At 33.2% G+C, this 25,462-nt stretch overlaps 2 protein-coding genes across 2 annotated transcripts; one reads left to right on the top strand and one right to left on the bottom strand.

Moving 5' to 3' along the window:
• Positions 1 to 100: 100 nt before the first annotated feature.
• On the bottom strand, positions 101 to 24,980 carry ci (transcriptional activator cubitus interruptus). The gene is made up of 10 exons (XM_075733335.1): positions 24,403 to 24,980; positions 10,809 to 11,008; positions 9,399 to 9,485; positions 8,718 to 9,113; positions 5,554 to 6,210; positions 3,431 to 4,309; positions 2,790 to 3,344; positions 1,607 to 2,730; positions 956 to 1,547; positions 101 to 885 (listed from the first exon to the last, which is right to left on the bottom strand). Exons 2-10 carry the CDS (start codon positions 10,822 to 10,824, stop codon positions 197 to 199), a joined length of 4,995 nt encoding a protein of 1,664 aa, XP_075589450.1. The 5' UTR covers positions 10,825 to 11,008; positions 24,403 to 24,980; the 3' UTR covers positions 101 to 196.
• On the top strand, positions 14,929 to 15,979 carry LOC124496123 (uncharacterized). Its single transcript, XM_047059595.2, has one exon. It carries the CDS (start codon positions 15,003 to 15,005, stop codon positions 15,864 to 15,866), a length of 864 nt encoding a protein of 287 aa, XP_046915551.2. The 5' UTR covers positions 14,929 to 15,002; the 3' UTR covers positions 15,867 to 15,979.
• Positions 24,981 to 25,462: the final 482 nt, after the last annotated feature.

The following is a 25,462-nucleotide window of genomic DNA, read 5'->3' as shown; positions in this document are numbered from 1 at the left end:
TCAAAAGATCACAAAATTTACTCAATTTAATTATGATTTGATTATGATTAAGATATATGATATATAAATAATAATAATAAATAAAATAAATAAGTTAATAATTAATAATTAATAATTATTATTATTTATAACCAAATGTACAAATCATTTACAATTGTTGCTATACAGATTTTACATGGAAAAAATTAATCAGAAATTAGTTGAGTGAAATTTTCAAAAAACGATTCTCTTCGAAAAATGCATTCATGGTCGAATTCATATCGTTAACCATCATGTTTGATGATGATGACGATATTGAACGACATGACATGGCCGATGATGATTGTTGTGCACGTGATTGTGGTGGCTGGCCATACGATGGTTGTTGTACGGAATTATTGCTGTTATTATTATTATTATCAAGTTGAGATGACGGTGTTGTTATTTGTTGTGGATCAAATGAAATCGGAACGTTGTTGTTACCATTACTTGGAAAACAAGAATAATTGGTCATTGGAAAATTCGGGTTTTGGACCATTGCATAAGGAGGTGGTGATGGTTTTTTTTCTGGTCGATAACTGTTGTTGTTGTTGTAATTCTGATTCCATTGATTAAATTGATTATTCATCGGTGGTGCATAATTATTATTCATTGTTTGTTGTTGTTGTTGTTGCTGCTGCTGTGTGCTATTAACATTAAATTGTGGACGTTGCTGTTGATTTTGATAACCATAATATTGTTGTTGCTGGTGATATGACGTTGTACTATTTTGCATTCGTTGATTAGGATTCCATTGTCGTTGTTGAACATTTCCCATTGTATTATATGATGATGTAGACATTTGTTGTTGTTGTTGTTGTTGTTGCAAATTAGCCATTCTTGTATATTGTTGTTGAGGAGCAGTGCCTGGTGGTTTATAAAATTATCAATTTTTCAGTTTAAAAATTAATTTTTCGGTCCTTCAAAATCAACATACCTCGGAAATTTGTATTCCAATTATTCGAAATTGGTTGTTGCTGCTGTTGTTGACAAGGATAAGGGTGGATCGGTGATGTTAATGGTCCATTTTGATAAAAATTTTGTTGCATATTTACTAATTGCATATTGTTGTTGTTGTTGTTGTTGCTGTTATTAATCGATGGGCAATTAGATGCGGCAGCATTTATCATTGTAGTCGACTGTGATTGACCATTATTACTACTAACTGATTTTGTTAATTGATTGGTAACCGAAGAATTGTTTGAGGACCAATTTGTCGATTGCTGCTGTGATAGAGGTTGTATTGCCCGAATGGATGATGAATTTGTTTCATCAACTTTGATTGTTGTTGTTGCTGTTGGTGGTGGTGGTGGTGGTGGTGGTTGCGCATTTGATGGAATTGAAACTTCATTAGCAATGACCGTTGCAACCGATCTAGGTGATGACATCATTGAAACTGTACTGCCACCACCAGGTGACATGACGGACATTGGTGTTCCAGGTGACATTAATGTGATCAATTGCGGTCCAGTAACACTTGTTTCAGTGACCATTTCTTCTTTGATATTTTTAGTTTCAAGATATTGAACCTAGTGAATTTGGAAAATAGATCATTACACATTCAATTATGTTATACTGGCTAACTTACCATTTCATCAGGAAATATAATTGGTTCATCAGCTGTTGCATTTGAAGTGGCTAATGGTTGAGCGGCTGTAAAATTTTCATTTGGATTAATCGTATGAGAATTTGGTGGCGAAAACGGTGCAATCATGTTGGATGGTGTTGGCATAACAACAGAGGGCGTAATTGCTGCATATGGCTGATCGTGACTTAATGCCAATGATTGTGGTTGAATAACAAGGTTTTCCGTTTGTTTCAAATGTTTTGGTTCACTTTGTTGTTGTTGTTGTTGTTGTGAACGACGGCTACACATTGATGTGGCCGTAGCGGCTGCAATTGAAGCAATCGAATTTAAACTTGCTTCCGATGAACGACGTGATGAACCATCGATCGAAATTGGATCATATGAATTGCAACGATTAATTGTTTGTTCCGATTGTTGTTGTTGTGTTGTTGCTGTTGCCACACCACCACCACCACCACCAGTTGATCCAGAATATCGCTGTTGTTGCTGTCCATATTGCTGTCGTTGTTGATTACTGTTGTTTGTTGAATATGAATTATTCGTATATTGCGAGTTTGAATTATCCGATCCCAATACTGAACTATAATATGAATTTGAATGCAAACTTGAACTAATGCTATCATTTCGTGATAATTTCGTTTTCGATGATGAGGACTTTGTCTGTTTCTGTGAATGATCATATCCATCATTATCATTATCATTACTACGACGATTCGATTTATTAAACATATTCGGAATCCATGTTGCCGCAGTTTTTAGACCGCTTTTTATGGCTTTAAAATTATTTTTAAATACATTCTTCGAACGTATCATCGATTGACCGTGATTGGCAATATTACGATTACCGTTCACGGAAACAATCATGCCGGATGGATCTTCAATTTCGAAATCCGAGTAATTTGTTGGCTGTTGAATAAAACCATCGCCACCATTTTCTTCATATAAATCATTGTTTGCTGGCACTATCCATTCCGTATCGAAGCCATTATTCTGACAGGTTGTAGTCGAAACGGCATTATCGCTAATCGGTGCATCCACATAAATACCCGGAGAATGAGTTGATAAACCTTGATAGCCTTGATTTTCATTCGAATCTTGAACATTTTGTGGAGACCCATAACCACCTGAAATGATGAAAAATAATTAAACTCGAAATAATTAAATGACAAAATAAGACTCATGCCTGAACCATTTGATGAATTACTGGATGGCGAAAAATTATCACCATTCGATGGTGATTTATATGGTGAACCATTCATCTGGCCAAAATAATCGGATTTATGATCCGACAACCGATGATTGGCCATCGATTCATTGATAAATCCCCCACCGCTACCATCATCATTGATTTCAGCATGAACAATGAACTTGTTGGTGCATTTCTTTTTGTTATTACTGCTGCTGCTTTTACCACTATTATTGTCGGTTGGATCACCGTTTGGATCGGTGACTAAATTAAGGCCTTTGTGTTTTTTAGTTGCATAGACTTCGGCGCCATGAACTGTTTTAACATGTTTTCTTAATGACGATGGATCAGTATATTTTTTCGAACAACCTGGTACACGACACGCATATGGTTTTTCATTTGAATGTGTACGATTCTGGTGTTTTGCACGATCCGAAGCGTTCGAAAAGGCTTTCTGACACGTAGGATATTCACATACATACGGCTTTTCTCCTGTATGTGAACGTAAGTGTGTTTTAAGATTTTCCAATCTCGAATATGCCTTTAAACATCCTGTGTGTTTGATGAGAGAATGAATGAATGAATGAATGAGTTCAATTGGACAAATAAACAATCTAGAATCTATCTTTTATGCTTACCTTCAAATGTACATTTATGCGGCTTTTCACCCGTATGTCTGCGCATATGTACGACTAGCATGTATTGTGCTTTGAATGGTTTTTCTTCTCGAGAACAATCTTTCCAGCGACAAATGAAATTCTTCTTATTCGTATGGATATGATCGGCAATGATATGTTTGACCAAGTCATGTTGTGTGGAAAATTCCTTGATACAATCATTCCAATGACAATTTGTTTCAACAAAATCATCACCCGGTTCAATACTGTCATCAATCATTGATGATGAATTTGTCGTTATTGATGATTGTTTCAGATGTCCATTATTGATCATTTGATTATTATTTGATGAATGATGATGATGATGATGATGATGATGATGGCCAACATCGATATCTGATCGTTTAGACATTTTTACATTATTCATACCATGTTTATCATCACAATCACCAACAGTGGATGAGACAACATTTGAGGCAGTTTCACGATTTATTGTGGTCGATAATGATGATGATTGTATTGTGAGATCATTCGATTGTTTTGTTGTTGTTGCTGTGGCCGTTGCCGTTGTTGTTGTTGAATTTGTCATTGAATTCGTATTCGGTGGTGGTGGTATTAACGGCGGTGTACATAATAATGTAGATGATGATTGATGTTGTTGTTGATTTGGATATTGTTGAACATGTAAATTAGATAAATGATGTGGAAATTGGTGTGGATTAAAATGGAATGGTGATGCTGAACCATTCAATAGATGATGTGCTGCTGATGGACTTGTCGAATGATGATGTAGTAATGGTGAACTACCAAGAATCGGTGACCGCATCAGATGATGTAGACTAGTTGGCAACATTCCAGTACTGGCCAATGTTGATATTCCGAATGCAGGACTTAAGGTACCTGTTGAATAAAGAATTCAAACAAGTTAATAAGACAAACACGCAAACAACAATGATAATAATTGATTGAAAATTGAAACATGCAAATCACTCATCAACAACATCAACAACAACTCGGAAAAATTTAGCAACAAAATCTTAAAAATGATCATCATGATTATGATGATAACAATGAAAAAATGATGACCAAACGACAAATAATGATCGTTTGGTGGCGCTATCATCAATTGCGTGTGTTCTAACAACAGTGTTAGAAACATTTTAGTTATTATTATCGGAAAAATATTGGAAAATTTCTTTTTGGTTTTGTAATAATAAAGTGATAGAGTGATTATTAGTATAAGGATGCGTGATTTCGAAAATTGGATTATCCAACAACCTTGTCATTGTAAAAAATAATGGTAATCACCGTTTGTTAACCATCGCCTGTCAATCAGTGAATCATGATAATAAAACTCTACATTATTATCATCGTCATTTGGAATTTGAATTTCAGAGTGTCAACAGCAAAATTAACATGCTGCAGCCTTTGACCTTGTCATTGTTGTTGACCACAAAATTTCCATCCACCGTCAATGGGAATCATATACAACAAGGTAAAAAATCGAATGCAAATTTTTGAAATCTGATATCTTGGATGGCATTCGAAAACTATCCTAAAATCTAGACATGATCATATCATCATTGTCATTATTGTTTTAAAGATATGGACAACATACGATTATATTTCACTTTTAGAATTTATTTTTCTTCTTGTTTTCACTCTATGTATTCTCATCATCGATGCTGTCATCAGCATCATCGTCTTTGAAATCAAGATCATTAAACTGATGCTGACTTGACTGTTGGGTGATTATGACAACAACCACGACAACATTTCAATTTCTCTTAATGCGACGGCCAACGACATTCAATATGATACAACATCCTCATCATCAGTGGAGAAACGAGAGAATTTCAAGCATCACAGCATGAATTTCTCTCGTTTCGACGAAAAAATTCATATATTCATTTTCAATTCTCCTATATAAAAAAATAGACCCACACACAGGTGATCTCAGATTGATATTGGACAGGTAAACAACAACAACAACGAAGAAAACAAACATCAACGATCGATAAAGATACATCTAAACATCTAGACACGCCCGACGATATATGTTGTTGGTGATGGTGATCATGTTGTTGTTGTTGTTGTTGTTGTTTTTGTGGAAAAATTAATAATAAATTACGTGATTGTTTTACCTGCACTTAGATGCCCATATGAACCAGATGCAGCCGATGATGAACGAGATCCATTTACAAATGAAACCAAGGAATTCGGTGAGAAACGTATCATTGAATTAATATCAAACATTGTGTCATTATTGTATGAGGATGCACTTAAGGCTCGTTTACGATTAATATGAATTTGTTGTGATGTCGAACTTGGTGTACGAAATAGTGGTGTTGTTGTCGCTGTGGTGGTGGTCGTCGTCGTCGTCGTCATCGTCGTTGTTGTTGTGGCTGATTGTTGTTCAATTGATGAACTATTCGATAACGTTGTGGTTCCATTCGTTATCGATGGTTGACAATGTGTATTATTCATGGCAATTGGTGACTCACTCGTATTAGCAGCGGATGCGGATACAGCAGCAACAGCTGCAGCAACGGCAGCTGGATTATTTAGAAATGCTGCTGCAGCAGCAGCCGCCTGTACAGCTGTCGAATTATTTGCATTGACAATTCCGTTTTCGGCATTTACTCCGGATCCGGATGATGATGACGAGGACGACGACGATGATGATGTAGATGATGGGGGTGTTTGACCAGAAAGCGCTGCCATTGATGCGGCCATGCGTTGATTTAATAAGCTCATTTGTTGCAGATAATCTGGATGTAATGTCGGTGACATTGCTAATTCTAATATAGACGAGAGAAAAAATGATAAAGAAAATTTCATTAAATTATAAACAAAGTAATCATGCTTGAAAATTGACTATTGATCTATAATTGAGCAAACTTTTGCCAAAATCAATCCATCAATCCATCAATGACATTGACATTGACATAATTTATGAATTTCGATAAACATTTTCTCTCCATTGAATGAATGAAACGATAAAATGACGGTGAACTTGCAATTATCAGTTAATTAATTTGCAAGAGATGACGTACATCAAACCAACTAACAAACAGATTTATAGACACCAAATGTCAGGTGTAATCTTGATCTTTATCACATCATCATCATCATCGAAATGAATATGTTTAGTATGTCTATGTCGCCATCGTTGTCGAATCATTAAACGATAATTCTTTCTGTTTAAACTGAAAACTGAACAAAGTGTGGCCAATCATAAAATCATCATTCGAAAGACTTTCAGTTTATAGTCGGTTTAGTTGTTATCTGGTTATCATATCGTCGCATTTTTTGTTCACTGAAACTTGTATATAAAATCATCACTGGTTTCTTGGCCAAATGACATTCAACTTGACCAGAAGATTTTGATTTTCAAACCATGAAAAATGCCAGTGTTTGCATTTTTTTTTTATCAATTTGCCAATATAATGATTATGACAACACAATAAAACAATTAGGAATTTCTTTCGAAAAATTTCCATTTTTGTAAATAAAAAAGAAAATGAGAAAAATCCAACTTGAATCACTATCTGATGTGACGAAACTAAATTTATGATTGAAAAAAGTACAAACTTGATTGAAAATTCTTGCGATAAAATGAACAAATTCGATAATAAATAATCGGTGAAAAGAGCATGATGTACATGCAAAGATATACCCTTACTTCTGAATAAAGTGGTCAATATCTTTGAAACGAAATCAAAAAATGTCAAGTCTTCTTGATTACATGACCAGCAAAGTGAAACAAACCATATCTTACATTAAATTATGCAACAAACACACCATGATCATAATGAGAGACACTACAAATTCTGTCCTTATCACATTGCAATATTCATGACGGTCATGTGGTCAAGCAACACTGGCTAGAATTATGATGGCTAATTTATGGCAACTGCTTTCAGATTTCAAAATCAACATTTCCAATCACCATTTCATTTACATTTACATTCGGTTGTCATCATGTTCAACCAGCATCGGTGATGCTTGACGCTTCTTCAATGTTTTTTACGTTTGGTGGTATTCATAATCGAAAAACGCTTTTTCAATCAATGATGTGTGAATGTCTATAAACACAGACAACCAAACACACAGGACGTATCATCATCAACATTGAAATTATTGGGTTGTGTTCATGATCAAATGATCAAATGATCAAAGACCCAAGAACTAAACTGAAAGAAAACGAAACAGGAAATGATAATCATCATTCAATTTGCAAATTCAATTCTTGTACTTTACTTTGTATTTTCACCGACTAGATCAATCAAAAAAAAAAAAAAAAAAAAAAACAGCAGCAGAGCAAGGTTGAAAACAACAAACGACCCAATTCTTATCGATCGATTCATTGCACCAATTCAATTTCAAGTTATCGGGAAAAGAAAATTGAATTCCAATTCACTTTTTCAATTGCACACACACACAGGTGTAACAATCTTTGAAGAAAAGAAAAAAACTTTCATCTTTCAACTCATCAATGATTTTCAATTATCTTCAAAACGTTGGTGATGACCAATGGACTATCGCAAATTGTTTTTCAAAAACTTTAAATAAGACATGATAATGATGGACGACAGACGGACAAAAACAACTCCACCCGTGAATAACGAAATCAATCTTATCTATCTATCAACAACAACATATGGTGATGATACCTGTCAAAATATGATTATACACAGCTCATCACCATTCTCATGTCAAATATAAAGATGTTTGTATCTAGATTCAATAGATTTGATCGAATCATCATTGATATGGTTGACATTCTGGAATTCGTGCAACGATGATGATGATATGATAAAATTATTCAATCTAAAGAATTTTTCAATTAGACTCAAATACTTTTGTCTTGCAAACAATAGAGAGGAGAATAGAGGTGTGGTTTCAATAGAAACTTGACTTGAAACTAGGGCAACCAACATATTTTGAAAAAGGAAAAAAAACGTGCACATTCACACGACATGGAGATGAATATGGAAAATGGAAACAAACAAAAAAAAAACACTACCGCTCCTCAAATCCGGATTCATCATTCGTTAATTTTTTCTTCATTGATTTTGCCCACAAAAAAACAAAAAGGTGGAGCCTTTCTTTGCTACATTGAAATTTCATTCGTGCAAGATTGTTATTTTGGTTTTTAATTAGCAAAACGAAAAACCTAGATCATCTTCGACAATGGGCAGGCATTTTGTTTCACTTGATTAATGAAAATCCATTGCCCGGGCGTTATTCGTTATTATGTTACTCGATATATCATGACGAAATTCAAACAAACAATGAAACTAACCTGGACTTGATAGGCCACGAAGTGAAAGGGCTGTTGGACTGGATGCGGCAGCGGCAGCGGCTGCAGCTGCTGCCGCTGCTGCAGCAGCAGCCGCCGCCGAATGCGAATTTGAATGATGATGATGATGATGATGTGCCGGATGCAGATGATGATTAAGATGATTATGAGGATGATGAAATGGTGATGGATAGAATCCATGATGATCATATGGTGACAAACGGCTTACAGCAGCAGCTGCCGATGCTGCTGCTGCTGCATACGCAACGGAAGCGGCAGCTGCTGCCGCCGTTGCCGGTGCTGGAGATGTTGGCGATGTAACACCATTCGTATGATGATGATGGTGATGGATAGGATGATGTGGTGCGGCCGATAATGAACTCCATAGATTATAACGACCTTTTTGAATAGAAAAACATAAGAATTATGAAACAAAAGTTATCATCATTGCGTTGGATCGATAAATCACTAAGCACTGTGGATTATAGATTTCGTCATGCAAAATAAAAAATCTCTCAAAACATCTCTATCGAATTCTCGATTCAGTCTCAATTAATTACACACACTAACACAAACAGGTCTTCAAGACCGAAAAATTAATTAATCTGCAATGTAATGAAAATGATGCGATAATGAATTTAACAAGAACGACAACAACAAAAAGCAGAAAACCATGCTTCTTACCTTCGTGTGTACGTTGATCAATGGGAAGTACCAATGGAAAGGCCGTGGTAGTAGAAGCAGCAGCTGTTCCATTATTGAATGGTAAACCTAAGTGATGTAAATGAAAAAAAAAATTTTAATAAATCCTCAAATGGCAATTTGCAAATATTGAAAAATCATTTTTTCTCATATAAATATCCAACCAGTACTAATGGGCATTTTCAAATAACAACAATAATAAAGACATCAAAATCACCATCATCCTGATGATTACCCGGTGAAGAGCGGCCAATCATGATGATGATGGCTTCAAGCCATATATGTTTATTAAAAAAATGTACACAAAGTTTGTTGCTGCCTAATTTTCATTTCATAAATCAAGCAAGAAAAAAATCTCCCAACTAATTTATTTATCTCGAATCAAGCAAACCGAACAACAACAACAACAACATATCACGAATGGTGATTCAAAAAGACCCTTCGAATTGAAGATGAAGAAATGACTTCGATAGACTTGATTTTTAACGAAAAAAAACCAAGATGTGGCCCATCACCATCCTCATCATTGGAGAATGATGAGGATAAGGTAGCTCGGGTAGGTTGTTGAGCTTGTTATATTTGGTCATCGACTTGATTGACCGCCACACCATTCACTATTCAGCATCGCCATGGCCATGACCATCATCATCATCATCAGTCAACCACCTGTTCGCCAAAGAAAAAACAAATTTTTGCTGTTTCTTCACCTTCTTCACCTTTTTCACCTCTCGCATTGATTCGATATGTTCGACTTTTCTCGTTTTTTTGCACGAACAAATTGTTCTTGTGATTCGAGAATATGAACTGAATTGGATTCAACCCAATCCATAATCATCATTGATGATGGATGGATACAACCAAAAACAGTGACTAAGAAAGAATACTCAGTCCTAAAGATAGTGAAAGCTGAATCCATGATGATGATGATGAAAAAAAGTCAAAAAGCCAGAAGCCATTTTTTTCTTTCTCTCTGTTCTCTGTGGAAAACGATGGCCGCAGAAGAGAGAAAAAATTGATTCATTCGATATCCTCGAATATCGATAATCGTGTGTTAGAATCGTGTTTGTGTGTGAGAATGATGGCATATGAGGAAAAGAAAATTAAGACATTGTGTTTCGTGTCTATTCACCACCCGTGATCGATAGATTGATTCGAGAATGATGCTATAATCAATGCGAATGAAGCGTCACGAATATCATGATGCTAGTGTGTTTGCTAATTAAATTTTATCATTTTCTTTCCTTCACTGACAAATTGAAAAATGGAAATCCTATATTTATTCACTAAAGTTTCATTTCATATGTATGTCTTGCAATGATCACACCAAATCAACTAAGAATGGTTTTTATGTATGCAATCTTTTTTGGAAAAATGGGTGAAAGGAAAACTTACCAAAATGGGGTTCCATATTGAGAGTCAAAACAAATTCAAATGACGAAAATCAATCGATTCTTGTATGATTTGGTCGAATAGAAAAATTAATTGATGATGATTATGTAAATGATTTTTTTTCATAATCCATTATTAGCCAAAAAATCAATAAATTTTTGATAATCGCAAGATGTTATCCATCAAAAATTTCGCTGTGCTACCTGCAATGAGAAAGAAAAAAAATTTGATCAATTAGCTGATTGATTAATCAAGTAATAAAGTTGTCCATCACAATGTTGAATTGAACAAACAAACCAAACTGGTATCCAAAACATTTATGGAAATAAAAAAACAACAACACAAACATTTGATTTCATCTCCAAAACAGAAAAATATTACATCAAAACTCAAGGAAAAAGGTAGTAATGATCATCATCGAGTCAGGCACAGACAGCCAAAACAATTGTTTTTGATTGGTTGTCAGAATCGAATGATTTTATTTGATCGATGATTTTGTTCAAATCATTTTTTTCTATGATTTTTCTGCAAGAATAAAAGAACCTGTGGTGCCAGGTACACAGCAATAACAATAGACAACAAACAAACAAATTCCAAAAGTTTCGCGATACAATACTCAATCAATACACTACTACTGGCTACTGTTTATTACTTATGCACACGTGCATCAAACGAAAAGACAATGTGTTTCTTCCAAATCCACAATAATCCACAGTAATATCATTATGTATTATGTAATTAAACAATGGAAATTCTAAATTTCAAAGAAAGAATTCAATTAATTCAAAGTTATCACTATAGGATGGGACTATAGAATTCGATTGTCTGCGAATCGAAATGATGAATGAGATTCAATTGTATTCATTGAATTCATTGAATTTCTTTCTCTTCGTACAAGGTTCAACACAGAAAAAAAGGGACCGATCGAAAAATGAAAATAGCCCATGGCCGGTGATAATTTGCCATAATTCATTCAACCGCGAATACAAATTGGCCCTCCACAACCAAACAGAAGAATAGATTCATTCAGATTTCAAAAATGAAATCGGTTTGACTTTGTTTTCGTTGGTAGAAAGATGGATAGAATCACCATATCATCATCATGAATAATAAATAATGTTGTTAGACAAACAAGCAAGTGAACAGTATGAACATTTCCAATTTGTTCGAAACTCAACATTCATTCAAATGGAATAAGAAATAAGAAAAAAAAAATAATAAATTCAAACCATCATCATCATCATCATTCTCAATCATTGTCAGTCTTTCACAATACAATGATTGTCACTGTTGTTACAAATTTCATTCTTATTCTTGCTTATTACAATCAAATCATTTTTCATTGGACAATTGGACAACAACAAAAAACAAACCAGAAAATCAAAACATCTTGTTTCACAAATCTTAAAACAGAAGCTGAAGCTAGCCAGATGACAATCGACACAAATCTTGAATAACACAATTACAAATTCTGATCACATACACATGCACAAACAAACAAAAAACGAATAAACAAACACACGATCACTTGTGAATCACCAAAGGTACCCGTGTATAGGTCAAATAAAAAAAAATTCCAACTGCAAATCATCATTGGTGAAGCCGATGAAAAGTTTCCAAGGTTCATAACGTGTGTTTTGTGTGCGTGCCAAACATCAGCGTCGAAAAATTATGTTAATTCCGAATGATGATGATGGTGATTACAATGAATAATAAAAAACAAATCAACAACAACGATGATGGTCGTAACAACAACAAATACAGATTGTTCAAGTCCAGATGAAATCATTCAATCATTTTTTTAGTGAATCAAATAAACTGGAATCTCGAGAAATCGATAATCACAAATAAATTGAAATGGCCAAAATAATATAACCAACTGGAATAAATAAATACCATTCTAGGCAAGATTGATGGAGAAAAGTATCACTTTTTTTCTAAAAAAAAGTATTTATTCAAAGATAACAAAATGAGAAAAGTTATATCACACACACAGGTAATGCTTGTTTTTTCCTTGTTCATCATCATATCATAATCTTATTCAGAGTCACGAAATCTTTGTTGTTGTTGTTGTTGTTGTTGTTGCTGTTTTTTCGCATCAATTCTTCACAACGATGAGATGATGTGTGCAATGTATTAGATATAATGTAATAATTTATTCAAAACAACAACATGTCATACAAGTGAAGAAAAAATCGTTAACAACAACAAAAGCTTTAAACAAACAAAGCAAACAATTCAATGAATATCATCATTATCCAGATAAAGAATGAAAATGAATGGAAAATGAAGCCCAAAATAAAAATTTTGACCAAAAAACAACAAATGATTTATTGCGTTTTATTAGCATTTTTTCGTTTTGTTTGTTTGTTTGTCTGTTTGTTTGTTTGATTTTCAATAAAAAACCGGTAAATTGAAATTTGAAGAAAAAGAAGAAAAACATTGCATTGATAACTTTATCGAAACACTATATATAGATTGACCAAGATTCAATTGAATTCAAGAAGAAAGAAGAATTGCATAATGAGAAAGGGCAATATATAGCACCCAATTCGCATATAGCGCCTTGTATGTATGTGTGTGCAATATGTGTATCTTTTTTGAAAGTATTTGTGTGTGTGTGTGTGTGTGCGCACTACATATATAGTGTAAATGATGATGAATGATGAATTTATGTTCAATGTGTTTGGTTAGCTATATACATCGTGTATTATACTAATACACACACACGCAGTACCTCAGTACTGTTTCTATTTTTTAACTATGAAATGATAAGAATGGGCGTATAGTTTTGTGTTTTTTCTCTTTCACATGTACATACACACTGGTGACGCCCGACACAACATTTGATATTTGGAAGAAAAAAATTCTTTCAAATCAATCGGAATTTGTTGTGTGAAAATTTTAAAATTATTATTATCATCAGTATATCAGCATTAGCCACAAAAAACGAAAAAATGTTAACGATGACATAAATTATGAATACAAAACACAAAAGCAAAACAACGAAAGGTCAGTTGAAGGGTTACATGAATCTATTTTTCTTTCGTTCTTCATTCGTTCGCATACTGAAACGTTGCCGCCATCAGTGATAATTTTCACAAAACAGTTTGAACACCATGTGCATGTGAGTTTTACGGCGGCGAAAAACTAATCGTCACTACCAATTTTTTCGAGTTAAATTTTGGATATCAGCATCATTTGGGTGTTGTGTGTTTGTGAATGATAATTACTGGAGAAAACTATCAGTTCTTTGCAAACCATAAACTCAAATGATGATGACCGAACCAACAAAATCAAAGTACAAAAGTACAAAGAATGAAATTCATATGGTTCAACTTTTTTTTTGTTTGCAGCATCATTATCATTGTCGGTCATGTGATCACAATCAAAGAAAGAAAGATCTTTGAACACTTAAAATTGCCTCAAACATTAAACAACCAAAAGGGTTTCGAAACGAAGCGAAAAACGAAAAAAATTGTTTATGGAAACCTTTTCTACATGGCCAGACATTTTGAAAAAAAACTGAACCAGAATAGAAACTAGTGTGTTAGTGTTAGTGTTAGTGTGTGCTGTTTTATATTTTCGACAATTTTTACAGATGTGTGCTAGTCACACAAACTCAATCGACAAATGTGAAAGAAAAATCATTTGGTTTCTTGGCTTTGTCTGTGTGCGTGAGATTTTGCCGTTTGAAAAGACAAAAGAAAAAGTTGAATCGATAACAACAACAATATCGCCATAATATATGAATAATAATGAGATATAGATAGATTTTAGTATATCGGCAATCGATGTAATGACCGAACCGTTTGATTTGATCCGAAGAAGGTGGCGAAGAATCTCCAACAATCTATGTGATTTTAACCAGAGAGGAAGAAAAAACAGAAACTCTCAATGGATCAACCACCAGCAAAAGAACGAGTACACCGATTGAAGAAAAATATTCGAATGAAACAACAACTATATTAATTAATTAATTAATATACAAAAGCAATATTCAACTGATGAATTACTGAACTGTTACTATATAATTGATTGGAACAATCCAAATCCAAATTTATGACAACAATTTACCAAGAAATCATATAAAATAGTGTAAAATGTTGCACAATCAATTCATCTATTTCTTACATCGAAAAACTCGAATTCATACAATTCATTCATATATAATAAAAAACTATTGAATCAATCTCAATGGATCAAAAAACAGTCACTGCCACCACCAACACTACAACAACCACAATGGCTGACATCACTAACAACAACAGCGATAATGAAATGCTTATTATTAATGATCCTTCGGAATATGCTGAGACATCTAGTCAATTTGATGAACGAATCGGAACTGAAAGTGAAATATCACGTGAATTTCGTTGGCTTGATTATTATACGAATGATACGCATTATAATGATGTAGAATGGCGATCCAGCCCACGTTGTACACCCTGTTGTAATGCTAATGAATTTGACATCGCAGTGGCCTTTCCGGAATATGTTGATGTAACACAAACTACTCTTGATTTAAGTGAAACAATAATTCCGCATGTTCCTCAAGCAAGTTCAGTTATGGCTACCGGTGGGACTGATCATGAAGTGGATAACAATGATATGAACAATAATGATGATCGATTTGAAAATCCTGATTTTAATTTCAATTATCAACAGAATCAGCTTGATTTTAGTGATGACTATGATGTTTATGTTCCGTTAGCACCACCCCCATCACCATCATCAAACGATTTTATTTTCGTATGTGATCTCTCTGAACAATCCACCGATTATGATGGAGACAACGATGAAGGTTCAGAGCAAATGCTAACTAATGGCCGAAAACGTAATCGTCGCCGTCGATTGCGACCACTTAACATCAATAGAAATGAACAAAGAAAATGGTGGCATATTGAAAGTGTAACTGAAAAATGTGGTATTATCGTTGCTGTCTGGATATTCGTTATCTGGATTGTTATCATGGTACTACTGTCAATTATTGAAAAAACACGCAATCCAAATTCATCAGATGATCCACATAATGGCAATGATTCTAATTCTAATCATTAAACAAAAGTAATGAGAAAAGTACTGGCGTGTGTTGTTTGTCTTGTTTTTAAAACTTTTAACCTATCTATCTATTTTTTTCTATTAAAATTCTTTAATTTTTCCATATAACAAAATATGGCTTGGTAAAGATTTGAAACAATAAATCATTCTATTCTAATTCTACTATAGTTAACTGATTTATTTCTTGAATGAATCAATTTGACAGATGACAAAAAAGGCTTCAGATGAAAATGATTGTCGATTATCATTATTATCATTATTGCTGTTGTTTGTTGTTTTCTTGACTAAAATATATCATAATCATTGTGTTGGAAAAAGTTCCAACTGAAAACAAGAATATTTCAAGTCCTACCAGGAGAGAGAAAGCCGATTTTGAATAATCAACAACCACATAAGATATCTCGACGGGCGACCTTACCGACCAGGCAGTGTGTGTGACCCCCGATCCAGGTTTTTGAAGAGAGAAGAAACTTTCATGAAAATCAGAAAAAGTGCAGAAAAAAAATCTGACCAATTATTATTATTATTATCAAGGTCTGATTTTCATTTTGAAATTTATATTCGCAACACAGTATGTGGTAACAACAGCATATCTGATGATGATGGTTCTTCTGAATCTCCATATTCTATATATCGTCGAGACTCGTCGAGTTTTAACATTTTTCAATGAGAAAACTTGTTAATTTTTACCAGAATTATCACTTATTCATTGCATAATCATTTTTAAAGTCAACTTTCAACATTCTTGTTGTTGCTTTAGTGATGATGACGATGATGATGATGATGTCAACAACTTAATTGCCTACATCATCATTATATTCGGGTGAATTCTATCTAATCTAACATAGATTATGATATAAAAAACAGCTCAACAGTCGACAATTTCAATGATTTATTATTATCAAATGTTGCTATGTGATAATGGTTAACACTATTCTTACTATCTATATGTGTGTGTATGTGTGTGTTCATCATGATCATCATAATGATCATCGGTCATATGTCATTTTGGTCGACAAAATTTCACGCGCGACCATGTTCTCACCGCCATCATTATTTGATCTATGGTTGAACAACACTTTTCCTGGTTGTTGTGCATATATTATGTACAACAAAGTGACTCAATTAATCCTTGAAAACGCGGCAGCAGTAAAAAACTGAAGAATTACTTTGAATGGCTGAACAAACGGAAGCTGTTTGAATAATGATTGTGTGTATGTGTTGGATCAAACTTGACTTTATCGTGAATAATGATGATGATGATGATGTGAATTTCCATTTGAATATGTGGTATACATAACACAAATATGTTATGTATGACACGATATGAATGAACTGATCCATTGAACAAAATCCATCAGACAAAAGAAGTTTATGTCTTTATTTTCTTTGCTTTGTAGCGACAATACAACTATAGTCTGGTTCATAACAACAACAACAACAACAAAACCTAATTATATTAATGGACGTTTATGTATCAAGGCAAGCAGAAGGACCCAACAACCAACAAGGACCATTATTATCCAACAAACACAACACAACACACACACACAGCATATTGTGTATGTGTGCGACATGAACATTTCTCATTGTAATAACATGGAAAATTTATGTGGTTTTCTAGTCTACATTTTTAAATCCGGATTATGAAATCAACAATGGCTATAATCGGTCTACTGAGTGAGTGTGTGTCGATCTGATCGACATTTTGATCGTTATAAAAGAAGCTTATCTTTCATTTAGTCAATTTTTATTCAGTTGGGAGGCTTTTCATATACAAAGTGGGAGTGATAATGGTTTCTGAAACTCAGTGTGAATGTTTCAGGTTTTTCGTTTCAGCTGTAACCAAATTCATTCTGAATTCTGAAGGATCGTGAAAGACATTCGATTATAAAACACGGTGATCATTATTCAATTGTGAAACGTGTGTGTCTGTGTGTCTTGCCGTAGGTTTGTTTTTTTGACAGATGACATTCACTAAACCTTTGGTTTCAAATTACCCATCGATTACATCGGTTTTTGGTGGTGGTTTCGCACAAGTCTAATTTTTATTCTTTTTTATTCAGCGAATGGGTTAACGATACAATACATAACAATGCAAAAAAATCAACAATAACACAATAGAAACAACCCAATAGAACCATTCATAAACATCAGTACAGCGTTATCTGAATTTATTATAATGACCCAAAGCAATAACAACAACGAAAACTACATGATGGAATCAAATTACTAGAACTAAAAGCCGCAAACAAACACATGTGACATGTGTGTGAATGATGAATTCATTTTCATTCATTCCTGAATATGGTAGTAAGTTTTGGACATTCAATTTTCCTAGAACTGAAAATCGGAAAACAAAACCAAACGAAAACACTCGAGAAGTATAACAGGAAACAAGACAAAAAAAGTACCGTTTAACAAACACGGATTATGATCAACAAATGTTTTCGCGTTGAATTAATACACTGGATTACATCATAATATTCTTCATCAACAAACAATAAGTCTAGACAAGAACTTTGCTTTTCATTCCTATCATTAGTCTATCATCATCAAGTTTGTGGCAAAAAAGATGAAATATTAGATTACATTTGCAAATAATAATAATGTAATAATATAATCTTGATCAAGTGAATTGAATTTGTTGTTATTCTATGGGAGAAACAGAGGCGTTTTACTCATTGATACAAACACACACACAACACACACACGTTTATCAACATTAGCGTGTTTTATCAACTGTGAAAATTCTCTGGAAGTTTTTCTTGATTTTTATTTATTCATTTGTCTTTCATCAGAATATATCCATGATGTGCATATATAAAATTAATGAATGAACACTAGTCATTCATTCATTCATTCATTCATTCATGATGATGATGAAAAACTAAACCATGAAGATGATTCCAATTGATGGAATTTCGACTTTTACATGTTTATTCAATGGAAGAATCTAGTCACACACACATGAAGATTCAAAGAATAAATCATTGCTGCTCAAATTCAATTCAATGAATGAACATTTGACGATGATGATGACCAGAATTCTGCGAAAAATAGAATGTGAAATGAAACATTTTACACATTCAGGCCTGCTTTCAACAACAATTACAACGCAACTAGAACCGAAATAGAATTGGATTTGATTGTTTGGCTGTTTGTTAAAATGTTACGAATTGTAAATGATATGATATTTTTATATTTACAAAATTTTGTGGTAATATAAACTTGATGATCGAGGGCGCCATATTGCGTATGTGCGTATTTGTGCGGCAAGTTTTTTTCATTTGATAAAATAAACATCCACACATTACATAAATACTCCACATGGATAATGTTGTTTTATTGCTATTAATTAATGATGATCATAATGATTTTAACTTGTAGAAAATGTAAAGTTAAAAACGAGGTCATTTGGAAAACTGACCAAAATTTGTATTTGAATGCAAATTTTTGGTGGTTACAAAAACACTAAACATACATGTAATGTAATTATACCTCATGTTTTATCTCGTTTAGTGGTTTCCCTGGAAAATACAAAGTGAAAAAACATGTGTCATCATCATCATCGTTTCAGCATGACCACTCTATACGTTAATGATGATGATCTCGATGACACGTGGCAATCACGTCATTGACCAGCAAAAAAACCGAAAAAATCATCACAACGTGTGTGTAATAATAATCGTTTCACAGACACAGAGAAAAGAGAGAGAGAAAGAGAGTGAAAACGAAAAAACGATAAATCTAATCATCAACCGAAAAAACAACAAACATCTGTGTGTGAATTATGACAACCAAAAAAGCCGAAAGACTAAACAAAAACAAAACAAAACAAAACAAAAAACATGATAATGATGAAGATGATGATTTGGATTTGTTCATGTTTTCTCGTTTTGTGGTAAACATTAGATCGAATCGGATGGGCACAGCCACAAATGACCAAGTAATCATTGGCCGGCGAAATAATCGAGTTAATGATAGAAAAACAGCTCCTCATCAATGCATAGTTTGAATCAAAACGATTATCGTAGCTTCTTGCATTGGAAGAAAAATGTCGGAAAGATTTAGGCATTCCTCAATGTGAAAAATGTTCACATCATCATTATCCTTATTTATATTAAATAAGTTTTTAAGTTCAAAAAAGTTGGACATTTTTTTCCGAATCTTTGAAATTCAGTTCAATTGCAATTAAAATCAAATCTTTTATCCATGCCTTCGTAATGTGGTCAATTTGTAATCAGGAAAGAAATTTTCCATGTAATCCCCCATAAACACAGAGCAGCACCTATCGAATTTCAATTCTAATGTCATTTATATATCTTTTTTGGCGATAAACTATCATTTTTTTGGTTGTTGGTGGATGAAGCAAAAAGTAACCTATCATTGCTTCGAGCATCATTTTTTTCTCTCTACTCAAGACCGAATATACATATCTTTGAATGGAATCTATGTATTAGTAGAGAGAGATTTTCAAATTTTTTCTTTGTCAATTGATTCTTGTCAATTTGAACGAAACTTGATTGAAACTTATTATCATCTAGAACTAAAGTGCTTTTTGGTTTCTTCTCAACAAATCTAGAATGATAAATGAAATATGGCCAATTGCCAATTATGTTTATTATGGAACCAAATTTTCCAATCATCCAACAACGACAATTGAAAACTCCATTTAAGGTGACATTGGTATTGATGAATAACGATGTAAAATTTTAGTCTTGAATGATGGATAAATGGATCCACTGATGATAACAAGATACATATAAATTTCAAACTAACCAAAAACAGAGAAAAAAGATGAAATCTTAACAGACGTGTGTCGAACAAACGACGACATCGACATTGACATTTCGATCTTGCGATAAAGCATGATGAATTTAATCTCTAAATGTTTTTCCGACCAATCAAAATGTTTATCAAGTCAAATAATTTACTTGCTTCATATGAGTGTCATCTTGGAAAAATTTTTCTACTAAAAATATAATAATCTCGGTCACGAATATGAATGGTCAGAAATGATCATCAAATTGATAAACAATCAATGATTTGATGATGATAATAACATTAGGAATCCAAATTCAATCATTTCAAATGTATCATTCATGTAAAAGTGTGAAAATCTTTCCTATCGTTTGTACACATGTATACTGAACAAATGAATGAATCAGAAAAACTAAGGTTTTCTTTACACAATCACACATACATTGTGTATACAATCAATGATTGAATGAACGATGAAGGCAATTCAACAACAAATAACGACAACTGATTTATGGTTTGTTTCACAATTGATCACCGGTCTCAAAATATATTCATTCCAAGAGCAAACACACACACACACACACACGGGCATGGACATGGACATAAGAAATCTTGTAAGTAACAAAATTTTACGATCCAAGAGAAGATGACAGAGTTAAAATGGTGGAAAATTATTCAGGTTTTTTTTCCGGCTTGCCCATAGCACAACACATGAGATTAAATTATTATTATCACTTATCAGTTATCAGTTATGTAAACAAGTATTCAAATATTCATGTAAATGATGTTTGAAGGAAAAAAGCATTTATTATTCACTATGATGATGATGATGATGATGATGAATAACGAAACTTTTTGCTATTGAAAAGATTGAATATCAATAACCGAAACTAAAATGATAATCCTCAAAACGAAAACGATACCATTTTTCGAACCATTAGAAAAAATATGTATTCATTGCATTTTTCTTTCAAATAACAACAAAAAAAAGTTTTGTGACAATCACACAATACTTTGGTAGAAGAATAATGGATTCAGTGATCAATGGACAAAATCGGATTCCATAGAAGCAGGTAAAGAGAGAAAAATGAAATGTGAAATGAAAATGAAAAGAAATAAGGAAAAATTGGTGAAGGTCGAAGGTTTTCACTTATTTAGACCATACAATAACCAACAAACACAAATAGACCGAAAGAAAATAATTCATGGCTCAATGATCGACTACGACGACGACGACGACGACGGTGTAAAAGTATCGAATTCTTGAAAAATAAAAACTGAAAGCTATACCTTAGTCAAACATAATCAATCTAGCTATAACATGTATTGATCATGAGAAAGAAATGGAAACAGGTAGCCGACGAAGACAATAATATAAAAAAGCAATGCAATGGTCCACACACACACACACACACACACAATTGGCCAAGATTGATAGGATTGATTGACTCGGGACTAGAGAAATATTTTTTACCACTTTTTCGTCGTCAAATTACAATGGCAGAAAGAATTCGTATAAAGACACATGACTTTCGTATAGCAAAGCACAGAGTTTCAAAAACATAAAAAAAGAGTAAAGAAACCGCACCAGGTAAGATGGAAATATATGCGAAACAAATAACGAACAAAGAAAAAAATTGTTCTCGATTTTGTTACCGATCATCATCAATGATCATTGATGATGGTTTCCTTGGTAAAGGTGATCTGAATTTTCTTAGCTTCTTCACCCTCCTTACCTACGATAGCAGTGGACCCTTTGGGTCATAATTCTTTTTTGAAAAGAAAAAAAAATGTGCAACGCAATAACAAGGTAGCAGGAGACAAACAAACGAAATGATAGTTTTTTTGTGTATGAATGTGTGTGCTAGCCTAATTTAAACGACAGGCAAAAAGAGAGTTATCAAATTTTTGAATATCTGAATTTTTCCAAAGCGTAGGCGATATGGATCCAGTGCCAACTATAATCAGATGATTATTTATAATTTATAAAATTGTATGTATAATTGTATAATCAAATGACATTTTTCCCGTTCTTTTTTTCTTGAAAAAGAAAAGGATTAGATATCTTTATAGTAATCGATAAATAACCATTACAAACAAGTCATATCAATTATGAATCAATCAATAAATGAAAAAAATCGCTTAAGGACACATGAATGACCATTGCTCATTGCTACACTACTACTAATACACCCCATTCGATTACAAATTACCAAATTATTATCTTTGATTATTAATCGACCGGATATCGGACAATGTTTTCGCCCACGTATTTGTCTAGCAATCAAATGGAAAAAAAACATTTTCATTTCATAACAAATAACGAAAACTAACCAACAACAATGCGGGTAATCAACAAGACAACTCAATTATCAACGGTCCTTGGGACCAAGTTTTTCGCTTCGCAACTTTGACCAACCATTCATAATATGTGTACACACACACACACACGGGCAAACAGCAGCAAGTAGCCTTTAGGTCAAATGTGAATAACAAATGAAAAGAAATGGACAACAACAACGACAACAACCACCATCAGGGTGAACCTACTAAAGAAAAGTATAAGTAGCTTGTCTAAATGTTTTGATCAATCAATAAATCCGTCTGAATGAATGAATGACAGGACAGAACTGAACAGAACAGAACCGATTCGATTATGATCATCATCATCATGATGATCCATTTTTGTCATAATTCAATTTTCATTATTCAAACAAATAAAATTTCAACCAAAATAATGCACTGTATGAATTACATGTTAGAAATTTCATTTTTGAAATGCAACAAAAACAACAACAACTACAAATCTAGTTGTCACGCACATCATCGACAACGATGATTATGAAAACTCAATTTTGGTCAATGTCCATACATATGTGGTGAATGAATGTGTAATGCACGAAATTGCCGATACAAATTGCATTGTTCGGATGTCAGATCAAAACAAGGGTCGTCCCCATGGTCTAGGTCAAAGGAGAAAAAAATCGGTAAAAGTAATTGACACGGCCAATAATGAAAAACATTGTGGACAAGTGGAAAAAATACACCAAATAAATTTGACTAACTAGCACTGGAAAAACAATAATATACCCGTAGATGACAGCATCAAAAAAGGTATTCGATTCGTGCGTTGTCTACGGATGATGATAATGATAAGAATGATAGACAAGATCAAGATCGTACACTTCAATCTCCATTTTCGTTTTGTTTCATTTCGCATGGTTTACTGGTTGTGGAACCATAAACCACTAAAACATTACTTGTCACAATTCTATTATCATCAATTGTTGATCAGTAATCAGTAATCAGTAATATTATTGTGTATTTCTGTGTGTGTGTGTGTGTGTGAGTGTTGATCAGGCCAATGATAATGTATTGAAAATGTGTTTTTCATGTGGTGGTGGTGATTTACTTGTCATCATCATCGTGCTTGTAGCAGCTGCTTTTTGTTTTGTTTTCTGGTTGATTTCAATATTTTTCTTTCTGGATTCGTGTTCTCTAGATCAATATAAATTGATAAAAGATTTTTTCAGATAAAAAGCTTTCAGTTCATATCTGACCAACAGCAAACCCCGGAAACAAACATTTCATCAAATCAAATAACAAAATATTCACACATCGATGAAAAGGAAAAAATTTTCCGATTTCTGGTTACCTGGATAAAATATTAGATCGGTCGATATGACCAAATTGTTATCATTCGAATTTAGAAAAAAACAACCGATAAACGAAAAAATAAAAAAATAACTTATTTGGTTTGAATGAAACTTACCGATTTACAGATTATTATTTTTGAGTTGCACAAAACACACACACATAGGTTTTCAGGTTATTGTGACCAAAACAAAAAAAACGACAAAAATGCAACATGACATGACACAAAAAATGATGAAAAATATTTCAATTTCGTTGTGAATAATTTTGATTCCCTTATCTACATCAGGGAATTGAACAAAACGGAAACTAAAAAAATGATGCACAAACGCAATGATGACGATGAAAACATCACACACATTACAAAACAAACGAATTTCGATTTTTCCCGTTGAAACAGAGTAGTTGTTATTGAACACACGAGGTAAACAACAAATGAAATGAAAACCACCAGAATAAAAAACAAATTTGCAAAAATAATGATATATTATATGTTGGGTGAAAATGAAAATCAAAGGAAAAAACTAACCACACAAACTACAAGTTAACAGGAACAAGATTGAATTCTGACTGAATGTGGATACTGCAAATGTTGTTGTTGGTGGTTGTCGAATGAAACTGGTCGAACCATGGTGAACCTGAAGTTTTTGATTCTAATGCTAGTGGCATCGGTTATTGCATAGATTGGTAAACACAAACACCACTGCTATGTGCAATAAACAAAAAAATAAAGTTAAACTTATTATTATTATTATTGTTGCATTCGTTGTCGGTAGTGGTGGACTTCGGTATTCACTCATTCGTTCGTTCGAATGTTCGTTCGGAAATTGCTGCGCCTTTTCGCGCTTGCTATATTCGCTTTCTCGGTTGTACGAAAAAACGTTCTCAGTCATATTCAAACTCGTACGTACTTGTTGCTTTGCTCATAATAATAATCACATATATTTCTTTCTTTCTCATTTTCGTTCGATGATTTTTGTTTCTCCCAAGTTTCTTTTTTTCCTACTATCTGTGTTCTCTTCATCTTCTAGGCATGTAATACCCTCGGGCCTTTTTTCTTAAAATTTTGAAATTTTCCTTTTTTCTGGCCAATTTATACGATATATGTTTTTTTTTGCTAAAAATTTTGGAATTTTTTTTATTATTATAAAGACGTCTTTACAATCATAGATTGTATT

Source organism: Dermatophagoides farinae, chromosome 8 (genome assembly GCF_024713945.1).
Source record: "Dermatophagoides farinae isolate YC_2012a chromosome 8, ASM2471394v1, whole genome shotgun sequence".
NCBI lineage: Eukaryota > Metazoa > Arthropoda > Arachnida > Sarcoptiformes > Pyroglyphidae > Dermatophagoides > Dermatophagoides farinae.
The sequence above is the reverse complement of the archived record's forward strand: the minus strand, read 5'-3'. Positions and strand labels throughout refer to the sequence as shown.

What these genes read in the sequence shown, in the direction of transcription:
- ci (XM_075733335.1), bottom strand. An exon ending in TGATCAACGTACACACGAAG is followed by an intron (nt 9,114 to 9,398) that starts GTAAGAAGCATG and finishes CTATTCAAAAAG; the next exon opens with GTCGTTATAATCTATGGAGT. An exon ending in ATATGGGCATCTAAGTGCAG is followed by an intron (nt 4,310 to 5,553) that starts GTAAAACAATCA and finishes TTTATTCAACAG; the next exon opens with GTACCTTAAGTCCTGCATTC.
- LOC124496123 (XM_047059595.2), top strand. Translation starts at nt 15,003, where the DNA reads ATGGATCAAAAAACAGTCACTGCCACCACCAACACTACAACAACCACA.